This window comes from Mus caroli, unplaced genomic scaffold (genome assembly GCF_978045245.1).
Source record: "Mus caroli unplaced genomic scaffold, Mus_caroli_1 scaffold_13, whole genome shotgun sequence".
Lineage (NCBI taxonomy): Eukaryota > Metazoa > Chordata > Mammalia > Rodentia > Muridae > Mus > Mus caroli.
In genome coordinates this window covers 35,376,032-35,387,502 of record NW_028227268.1, presented here as the reverse complement: position 1 = coordinate 35,387,502, position 11,471 = coordinate 35,376,032, and the positions used below count along the sequence as shown (strand labels likewise).

Sequence of the window (11,471 nt, the reverse complement as noted above, 5' to 3'; positions counted from 1 at the left end):
AATAAAAATTAATAAAAATAGATTCTGTGATCCTCAAATATTGCCAGTAAAATTCTCTACCTCAACATTTCGGACTACTTGTTCATTTTGTAGTTTTGGCAGTGGCTTCTGTTAGCTGGAATGGTTACCTTTTTAATGTATTTGCATCCACTTACCTATAAAATAAAACCCAAAATTGTTCATAGTATCTAGCCTCCATGTTATATTATCTTCATTCTTATTAATTTTATTTAGGATTATTTCTCATCTAGATGCTATTTTCTGTTACTATAGTGTTTCTATATAATAATATTTAAGATATTTAAAAACAAGCATAATGCATATTATTTAGTAGTCAGCATTCAGTTTATTCATTTCTAAACATATTCACATAGAATTTTTCTTTAGAAAAAAACAGATAAGCATGCATTATACTGTAGCATTTAATTTTTTCATTTTATATGATTTCATGATGTGCATTATACATTTAACATCCTTTTTAACACTTGTAACTACTGTATGGCTATATCATGATTTTGTTTAGTTTCTTATTGATAATCTGAGTCATTATAAAAGTAATAGCATTTTGGGGGATGTGTCTTGTGGTGAAGGGCAGAGCAAAGTCAGCCCCTAAGTGCTGTTTTTGTGAGACATGGTCTTGGGCAATAGCCCTGGTTGGCTTTCTTCAAATTCTCAATCTTCTGTTTCAAGCTCTCCAGTGCTAGCAGACTTCCTCACCCACGAGTTGACAAAGGACCTTTAACCCTAACTTAGCCAACTACCAATTTAAGCACAGTATGACTTTTTTATCAAAGACCTCTAATTCAGATTTCTTTCATTTTCTACTATTATGAACTAGCCTGATAACTAGTTCCTTAAACATTTTGGGTATATATGGCAAATATACCATAATCTATAGGGTACTGTTATCATCTGTTATACTACAGGGCAAAGGTTTCTCCATATTGTTGAGAATCCCAAATGCCATAATATTTCCCACAAACTTTTGATTGTTTTTTTAGTCTGGCTATTTAGGCCAGGCTGGCTTTGAACTCACTAAGTAGACCAGGCTATTCTGGAGATGGTTTCTGCCTGGTCATTAAAGGCTATGAAAGTGTAAATAGAATGTGGTGGCATACCTCTGTATATCCTAGCACTGAGGAGGTGAAGGAGGGAGTTCAAGGCTGGCATGTGCTTTATAGCAAGTTCTAGGTCAGTGCAGGCGACATGGGAACATCAGCAGAAAGGTACAATTCAGGACATGTTAGTAAAATTATTCTGCAACTATCAGCCTGCATCTAGTTCAAAGGACCATAAATGGTTTGAAATGAAAGCCTTTTTTCCTTTTGGGTTTTCAATACACGGTGTCATTGTGTATCCCTGATTGTCCTGGAACTCCACCTGCCTCTATTCCCCCAAATGCTGGGACTAAACGTGTGCTCCACTATGCCCAGCTTGTGAAAGCATATTCTATCTCTACTTAATTAAATTATGTGTGTGTAGATTATTTTGGGTTATATTAATATATGTCCATGTGAGTGTGGGTGGTTTAGGTGGGCAGAATGGAGTTGGAGTATAGGCTGGAGTCCAAAGGCAGGGTTAAGAGAGTGGTCCTCCCCAGGGCCATCCGTCCTACCTCCATAAATCTTGTTTATAGTTCATATAATTTTAAAAAAAATGTTGCTAATAACGAAAAGATTCTTTCTAGATTATCAATTCTCTGGATTGGGTTCATAAATAACTTTGTAATAAGCTTAAGAGAAGAATTAAGATTTAAGTATTTGACCAATGCCTTTTGTCTCACATACCCTCAATTTCTGCACCCTAACTGGTCTCTTCTGGAAGGAACTTAGAGGCGATTGCCTAGGAAAGCAGAATACAGATGTAGTCTCTTTGTTAGTCCCCATAGCAAAAACAACTCAAGCTGCAAGAAAGGCTTAGTTGGTGGGATGTCGGTGGTACCTCTCCTCTGCAATCCTTACTTCCAGGAAGCTTGGAGACTTCACTATACGTTCAGTCTATCATGAACTAAAGAAACCTTGTCTCAAAATAACAGGTCAAGAGAAATCGCTGGTCCATTACAATTGGAGCTTTCAAATGCATTTACTATGGAGGGGGACCAAGTTTTTTTTTTTTTTTTTTTTTTTTTTAAGCTTAAAGTCTGCGTCTCCTCCCAGAGGCGGAAAGCAACCACTAACCAAGCAAGAGTTCCCTGCTCCAGGGTCTCCTTAGGTGAGCCACAAACAATGGGAACGCAAATAAGACTCTCAGTCCCTTCCTAAAACTCGAGAGCGTGGCTTCTTCCAATTAGGACGCACAAGGAGCCTGCATCGCTGGCGCTAAAATCTGCGAGGCGAGGGGCACCCGCCGACGCCCGACACGCCTCCCCGTCGCACCGCCGCTCCAAGTCTCGTGTGCTGCGCGCACCGCGGGAACCGGGCGCCGGCCTCTCCTCTCGCCCCGCCCCGCCCCGCCCCGCCCCTCCCGCAACGCCGAGTGCGCGTGCGCACCGCGCCCGCCCCGTTGCCGCGCCTCTAGCTGCCCTGGTTACCGTTGGTGTTTGCGAATTCTCTGTGGCGCCTGTTCCGCCCCGGACGGGCCCCGCGGCGGTTTTCACACGCGCGCGCCGGCGTCACGTGGGCCAGGGCTCCCACGCGGACGCTGGCCGGCTGCTGAGGCGGGAGGAAGGCGCTGCGGCTACCGCTAGCCCTTCCCTCTCCGCCCCAGGGCTGGCGCGCGGATAAAAAATGGCGAAATGCGGGGTAGCCGGTGGGGAACCCGACGGGATGGGGCGCGGAGGTGGCACTGTTGTGGGAGCCTGCTGAGGTGAGCGCAGCTGACCTGGCGACCTCGGGCCGGCGCCTGACAGCGCAGACACGGACTCCGAGGGTCGCCGAGGGCCCCGCCGAGAGCCGGAGGCAATGGATGAGCAGAGTGTGGAGGTGAGGGGCATCACGGAGGGTGGCGGCTGGGCTCCTTTTCTATCCGGGGCCCCATGCGCTCGCCCTCCCTATGGGAGGCAGCCTCTGCGAGTTGCGGAGAGGGAGGCTGGCCCGGCGGTAATGCTTCCAGCCCTCAGGGTGCCCGGTGCTGAATCTGTTCCGCAGTCAGGTGCTGCGGGGCTCCAGCGATGCCTTGGCACCTGCTCTCGTCGCTGTTTGCAGGCTGAGCCTTTCTAGAGCAAAATTGCAAATTCATCGGAAGGACTTGTCCTGCTTTCTCGCCCCGACTTGCTCTGCATGATTAAACATTTTTTTTTTTCACCCTCAGCGGTTCATTTTGTAGGACACACACACCTCTCTCACACTCGACTGACTTAAAGACTAGTTTCCAGCATTGATTCTTGTAAGATGATTTCATGATTGGGGTATTTCCATATAACCTAGAAGCATCAAAACGATTGCTTGGGGGCTGGGGGGCGTGAACCGTTCAGAGACTGAAGTACTACATGATTTTGCTTTTTAAAAATAAGGGATAACTTACTGAGCCACTGCTCTTGAGATTAACCCAGTTCACCCCCATGGTTTTATTGTCTTCCCAAAGCCCGTTAGAGTCCGCATCTCTCAGGAACTGCTGGTCTTGCAGTTATGATTAGAATCATCAGTAATTTTCTACTTAATTGCTCTTGTGAAAGTCGTATGAAGGTTTAGTAAACTTTTCTTGGTTTTAGGAGGGTTTAATTTTTCTGGAATGGAGTAAAAACAAACGTGGGTAAACGTCCCTGTTTACAATTTTTTTTTTTTTTAGTTGTTCACTTAATGTCAATAGGGACACTCACATTTATAGTGGATGCAGATTTTCAGGCTCACATAATTAGTTGATTACATCAGGACAGAAATTCAGATTCTGAATTAGTTTGCCTCTAATCGCGATATCTTTACAAATGTTTATTTATTTAGTGCGTGCATGGGTGTGCATTGATGTGCCCTGTGGAGGTCAGGACAACTTGGAGTTGCTTCTCCTTTTACCATGTGGGATTCCTGGGATAGAAGTCAGGTCTTCAGGTTTGGTGGCAGGAGCCTTTGGCATGCTGAGCCACCTTGCCAGTTCCAGTATATCTTCTTATAAATTTGCTCAGGTCTGAACTCAGTGATGCATACTTTAATCCCAGCCCTTGGGAAGCAGAAGCAGGCAGATCTCTGATTTCTAGGCCAAAATAGTGAGCACAAGGTGTTTCAGGCCGGCCTGAGCTACATAGTGAAACTGTCTCTTAAAAAAACAAATTCCATCCCTTAATTACAAAAGTAGTTCATCTCCATTGTGGAAATTGCAGAAGTAAAAAGTTGTCATTGTGTATTTAGTCATGCAATCTTTCTTCCATTTCTTACTGATACACACATACACAGTTTTCTGTACTATAGAGTATATTTCTGCGTGCTGTATTTGGCATAATTTACTTAGTATTTGTCTGTAAGGGCTGTAATCACATTCTTACTTTTATTATAAGTACCCCCTCAATAAGAATATTTCTACATAAAGTTTCTCTTTGCATTTCATGGTTTCATTTTTTTTTTTTTTTGATGTGTATCAGAGTGAGCATGTGTGTGTTTGTGTGTGTCTGTGTGTGTGTGTGTGTGTGGTTGTGTGTGTTAGACGTACCCAGGCCATTGGTCATTGCATTCCACCTTTTGTTTGAGACAGGGTCACACTGGCCTGGAACCTCACCAGTTAGCCAGGCTAGTTGGCAGTGGGCTTCCAGGGATTTGCCTGTGTGTGCCCCTGTTTTGTCATAGCTGGGATGGCACGCATCACCTTCCTGGATTGTACCTGAATTCTGGGGTTCTCAGATCCTTACGCTTTCAAGGCAAGCACTTCATCAATTAAGCCACTTTCTTAGTCCGTATGTTTTTCTTTTTTTTTTTTTTTTTTTTTTTTTTTTGGTTTTTCGAGATAGGGTTTCTCTGTGTAGCCCTGGCTGTCCTGGAACTCACTCTGTAGACCAGGCTGGCCTCGAACTCAGAAATCTGCCTGCCTCTGCCTCCCAAGTGCTGGGATTAAAGGCGTGCTAATCAAGTTCTAATCAAGTTCTGACAGGGAGTATCGTTAAAACTGAGCATTATTAGTCTCAAGTACGTATAATTGTTAAGTGAATTGTTTTCTTCTTTCCGTTTTTTTCCTTTTTCTTGAGACCGGGTCTTACTGAGTAGCCCTGGCTTGCCTGGGAATCGTTATGTATAGTCTCAGACTGATGGAGATCGCCTGCCATTGCCTCCTGAATGCTGGAATTAAAGTTGTGCACCATCGTGCCTGGCCTTGCGTGAAGTCTTTTTATGTCATGTTCTTCAGTGTAATCTGGGACCCTTATCTCTTTTGTTTTCAGAGCATTGCTGAGGTTTTCCGATGTTTCATTTGTATGGAGAAATTGCGGGATGCTCGACTGTGTCCTCATTGCTCCAAGCTCTGTTGTTTCAGCTGTATTAGGGTAAGTTGTATTTCTTTTTATGTGTATTCAGGTTTTTTTGTTATTAACCTTTTTCTTTTTTTCTTTTGAGAGACAGGTTTTGCAGTGTAGCTCTGGCTGGCTTGGAACTCACTCTGTAGGTCAGGTTGACCTCAGCCTTACAGAGATCCACTCGCCTCTGCCTCCCTCCTGAGTGCTGAGACTAAAGAGGGCTCCATCTTACCGTGTGTATTTGGTTTATATATGCTGCACTGTAAGTATTAACCACGCCCTCCCCTTTTTAATGTATTTTGTGATCCTTTAAAATATATCTTTAATAAAGGTTTGTCAATAGAGTATCATGTTTTGTTTTTTGTTTGTTTTGTTTTGTTTTGTTTTATTTTCGAGACAGGGTTTCTCTGTGTAGCCCTGACTGTCCTGGAACTCACTTTGTAGACCAGGCTGGCCTCGAACTTTGAAATCCACCTGCCTCTGCCTCCCGAGTGCTGGGATTAAAGGCGTGCACCACCACTCCCAGCTCGAGTACCATGTTTTAAATGTGAATTGTGTGTGTGTGTGTGTGTGTATGTGCGTGCGTGAGTGCGTGAGAGTGAGTGTGTGTGCGCAAATGTGTATTTTGCATGCATATATGTCTGTGTACCATGTGTGGATTGTGGTCTTGGAATCTTGGAGGGTGTCAGATCTCCAGGCAGTAGAATTATAGATGGTTATATGTTTGGGGTTGAACCTGGGTGTTCTGCAAGGGCAGACAGTGTTCTTAGCCAGTGAACATTCCTCCACCCTAGTAGAACCAAATTTATATTGGAGTCTGGGGGTTGTTTTAAGACAGGCTTTTTCTTGTGTAGCCCTGGCTGTCCTAGAACTTACTCTGTAGACCAAGATGGCCTTGAACTCACAGAGATCTGCCTGCTTCTGTATCCCAAGTACTGGGTTTTAAGGTGTGTGCCAGCACTCCTAACTCAAACTCATTACACATTTTACAAATCTGCATTGTGTTTGAGATTTAGAGATACGAAAATAAATGATAGACAATACTCTTTGAAGGTGTTTAAATCTGATTAAGAAAATCAATTTCAGTGATTACATTGAAATTTGTGTAGTATAATTCACCATTTTATGTAAAAAACAAAAATTAAAGGCTGCTAATGACTTCAAAGGAAATGAATGAAATTCACGATAATGAGAAAGAGTGGAGATGAATATAATTGATTGGCTCTATTAGTTGAAGGTGGGGGCACGTTCCTCAGTAAAATTATTGGAAAGCCCAATGTATAAAGCAGAAAATTAATTTTGGCTATATGTACACATCCGGTAGCACATATGCTAATGTGTGGTTGAGACTGCCCTGCTGACATGGCTCAGATAATTTCCATAACTAAGAAAATTAAAGCTATCTGATATACTCGTCACCTCAAATTTTCTATTTCCTACTAGGATGGTAGTGGCACATACCTTTAACCGCAGTAGGAAGAAGGCAAAGGCTGGCAGATCTCTGAGTTCCAGGACAGCCAGGGCTTCACATAGAAAATCTGTCCCTGAAAAAAAATTTTTTTTTCATAAAAAGACGGAGTGGGGCTGCAAGATAGCTTCGCAGGTAAAGGTCCTTGTTCCAAGGCTGGGTCTGAGTCCGGTCCCACAGTGGAGGGAGAGAGCTGGCTAGTTCAGGTAGTCCTGACTTTCACAAGTACCCGAGGAAAAAGAAAAGCGTCCCTTTGTCAAGAGTAATTTCTAACCATGTTGTGGTGGCACATACTTTTAATCCTAGCACTCGGGAGGCAGAGGCTCTGTGAGTTTGAGGCCGGCCTGCTCCACAGAGCTAGTTCCAGGACAGCCAGGAGGACTACACAGAGAAACCCTGTCTTGAAAAATTTAGAAAAAGGAAAAAAAAAAATTTCTGTTATACTTAAATGATAGTTACAGGACTAGCAAATCTTGGAGCTGGAGTTGAATCCAGTCAATCTGTTTTAGAGCCTGTATTTGTTGCCACTGTGATGTGCAGATCTAAGTTTATATGTAAACTTATTTTCACACTGATAAAAGGGGAAAGTCAATTTTCTTAGCTTTGACTCCTTAGCTACAGGATTTAGAGAAAGCAATGTGCCTCTTGGGCAGTTTGGAAAAGAGTGACATGAGCTAAAAGATAATTGAGAAATTAGAAAATGTTATCTACGTGTGAAGTTTTATTCTAGTAATTTATCATTCAGTGTACATGGTAGTTTTTAATTGTGAAACTGCAGCTACAGAGATTAAGGTCTCCATTAATGGAGTGAGTATTTGGTGGAGACTGTATAGACTGGGTTTCTTCGATGAAGGGCTTGAGATTACTTGAAAGTTTATTTTTGTTTCGTTTTTTTTCAAGACAGGGTTTTGTATAGCCTTGGCTGTCCTGGAACTCACGTTGTAGACCAGGCTGGCCTCGAACTCAGAAATCTGCCTTCCTCTGCCTCCCAAGTGCTGAGATTAAAGGTGTGCACCACCACGCCCGGCTGCTTGGAAGTTTTGAAAGTGCTTTTGGACCTCTGCTTATTGTGTTGTACCAAGGAGATTGTTTCTTCTTTGTTCTTTTCCTTTCCTTTCTTTCTAAATGTATTTACTCTGAGGAATTAGATTTACTTTGCAACTCTAGCTCTATCATCTATTTATGGATCCTGCACCTCTTTCTCTAGTGTTGGTTTTTACCTAGGGCCTTGTACCTGGTAAATGGCAAGTTCTTTACCACTGAGTCTTTTTTTTTTTTTTTTGCACAACATTGGCTTTTAGATGACTTACTTCATTGTCCCTCTGGAATCTTGAACTTTGGTCAATATTAATTATTCATGTTATTTTTTCAAACTGACGCTGGTGTCTTATTTTGTTTTACCATTCAGACTGGTAATCCTGACTGCCAGTGATGTTTGTGTCTTGTCAGCTACTCTGTGTCCTTTATATCCGTCTGCTGCTTTCCATACTGTTCATGAGAAAGAAATTGATTCCTTCATCCATAAGTGATTCGTTTCCTGTTTTCTTGCCTTAATTCTCTGCTTACCTGTAGTTCACTTTCTGTTCTCTTACCTTATTACTATGCCCTTAAGTGTCATATTCTTTTTCAAAAGACTTGTAAAGTTGAAGGGTGAAGTTGAGGATATTAGTGTTGTGTTCTAGTTATCTTGGATCTGATCCTAACCTTCCTTTCCAGGGCTGTGGTGTTCTCACTTCCCAAACCTGGGCTGGCCTTGAACACAATGCCTTCTTGCATTTAGCTCACTTCCAAGTTCTAGGACACAGGCAGGTGGCATTACACATGGATTATCTTGACTCTTTAGAAAAAAAGTAATTTGTGTGTGTGTGTGTGTGCTCAAAGGTGTGTGTGTGTGTGTGTGTGTGTGTGTGTGTGCACACGCGTGCACTCATAGGTATGTGGAGGCCAGAAGTCAACTTTTGGTAGTTCTCACCTTTCTCCTTGTTGGGCCTGGGTATTTTTTATTTTTGTGGCTATAGTCCAGGCCTCTCATATTCCCAGAGAAATGCTAGGATTACATACATAGTTAAGCCAGTACATATATATATTTTTTCATGGATTTCAAAGATTGAAACTCAGGTCACCAAGCTTGTGTGGCTGATGCTATCCCCTGGTCCCATTTGGTTTATGAATGTAATATTTATTTATAACTTAGTTGCTTGCCTTTTTGATATAGTACATTGGCTTTCTTTGGGTATATGAATGGCATTTATAAATGCTATGAGGAGTCGGGCGAGGTAGCGCACGCCTTTAATCCCAGCACTCGGGAGGCAGAGGCAGTTGGTTTTCTGAGTTCGAGGCCAACCTGGTCTACAAAGTGAGTTCCAGGACAGCCAGGGCTACACAGAGAAACCCTGTCTCGAAAAACCAAACCAAATCAAACCAAACCAAACCAAACAAGCAAACAAACAAACAAACAAAAGCGCTGAGGAAGAGTGAACAAGATGTGGCTGGAGCAGAGAAGGTAGTGAGCTGGGTAAGGCATGGATTTAGAGGGAAAACAAAGGGCATTGGTAAGGAATTAGGATTTGAAGTGTTATGGTAGCCACTGAAGGCTTTTGAATGGTATATGAAGTATTTTGTATTTTAATGAGATCAGTGGTTACTTTGTAGAAAGTGAATTGTAGGCAGGTGGAGAGGAAGTGAGGAGGGTAGGAGATACTTGATAGAGAGGAGGAATGGTGCTGAAGACCAGACTATCATCAGTACAGGCAGGCTGTGAGGAACAAAGGAACGGGATGAATGAATGGATGATTTTACAGTCTGAAATAGTTAAAAACAAAAACAAACAATAGCAGCAACAAAAACCTTTGAAAGGAACAGTGTTGGGCAGGCCACAGGTATAAAGGTTATAATTTAGAACAACATAACATACCAAGTTTGAAATTTCATTTTATATGAGATTTTGGCAGTTAGAAATATAAACCTGAAGATGGAAAGGTTCACAGTTAAAATTTCAGTATTGAGGATGTTGATGCAGAAGGATCTCTCTGAGTTTAAGGCCAGCCAGGGTACATAGCAAGATCTTATCTGGGGAGAGAGGGAGAGGGTAGGGAGAGAAGGGGGAAGAGAAAGAAGGGGAAGGAGAGAGAGAGAGAGAGAAAACCAACAACAAAGACCCTCAATTTATTTACTTATTTATATTTTTTTGAGACAAGATCTCACTGTGTGTCTTGTCTATGCTGGAATTCACTATGAACTCCATGTTGGCTTCAAACACACAGAGATCTATCTACTTCTAACTCTTGAGTGCTGAGATTAAAGGCCTTTGCTACCAATCCAGGCTCCAAGTAGAATAAATTAGAAAAATATTTTTACCTGAGTTCTAGTTCAATACAAGATTAAATGATTTTATTATTGCTGTTTGTATGTCAGGTATTTATGAGTGTAGATGCTTTATAAGGCTTGTGTTTATTCCATCTTATGAAGGAGAGAAACCAGTTTCTGTATTGACTATAAGAATAGGTCTAAGCCGGGCGTGGTGGCGCACGCCTTTAATCCCAGCACTCGGGAGGCAGAGGCAGGCGGATTTCTGAGTTCGAGGCCAGCCTGGTCTACAAAGTGAGTTCCAGGACAGCCAGAGCTACACAGAGAAACCCTGTCTCGAAAAACCACAAAAAAAAAAAAAAAAAAAAAAAAAAAAGAATAGGTCTAGGGACTGGTGAGATGGCTCGGTGGGTAAGAACACTGACTGCTTTCCCTGAGGTCCTGAGTTCAAATCCCAGCAACCACGTGGTGGCTCACAACCATCCATAATGAGATCTGACTCCCTCTTCTGGGGTGTCTGAAGATAGCTACAGTGTACTTACATATAATAAATAAATAAATAAATAAATAAATAAATCTTAAAAAAATGGTCTAAAGATATTTTAGTATTACTTCTCCATCAGTTCAGTATCACTGCTTCCTCTCTGTGGTTATGAAATACAAGGTAAACATGCCTCAGATATGAGAGAAGGGAAGTTTTGTAGATCTACAAGAACTTCCTGTGATTCCAAGAGTAGAATATATTGCAGTTAGCCGTTTGTTTTAATGGGAGAAAGCTGCTCAGTATTAAAGAACAAACCAAACCAAACCAAAAAAAAGCCAGGGCTGACAAGATGGCTCTGAGGGTAAATTTTAACCTTGATGACCTTAGCTTGATCCCTGGAGCCGGATGGTGGAAAAGAGAATGTGCACCCAGACACACCTAATAAAAAGTGTACATTTCTAACAATGGTGTCCTCACTTACTAATGAGGCTAGAGTCTAGCTATGCAGGTATACCAGTAGATATGTTATGAAGTGTTAGAAACACAGTAAAGGGGAAACGTCTTGCTTGCTGCAGGGCAGCTTGTCAGCAGCTCATTGTAGCTGAGCATGGTGTTTAAATCCTTGAGCACAAAAGGCTGAGGTAGGAACAAGTAGTGTCCGAGCTACATAATGAGTTTAAGACTAGCCTGGGGTGTAGAGCAAAGTCCTGACTCAGAAAAAGCAAAAGGAAAGATCTGTGGAGTTCACGAAAAGCTTTTGGAAGAAAGTGTCATATAAACTAAAATCTACATGATGAATGAGATTTTTCTAGATGAGGAAAGCTGTTGATAAATATGGTGAC

The 11,471-nt window shown here is 42.2% G+C and overlaps 1 protein-coding gene across 5 annotated transcripts in view; it reads left to right on the top strand.

Moving 5' to 3' along the window:
• The first annotated feature begins 2,518 nt into the window (after positions 1–2,518).
• Positions 2,519–11,471, top strand: part of Trim37 (tripartite motif containing 37) — a 155,284-nt gene continuing 146,331 nt past the window's right edge. For 3 of the 5 annotated variants that reach the window (XM_085829701.1, XM_085829703.1, XM_085829702.1), the window contains exons 1-2: positions 2,520–2,921; positions 5,300–5,401. In XM_085829701.1, coding sequence (XP_085685827.1) covers positions 2,901–2,921; positions 5,300–5,401 — 123 coding nt within the window. In that variant the 5' untranslated portion in view covers positions 2,520–2,900. Of the gene's footprint in view, positions 2,922–5,299; positions 5,402–11,471 lie in introns of all 5 variants that reach the window. The other 2 variants (XM_085829700.1, XM_085829704.1) reach the window with 1 other exon arrangement.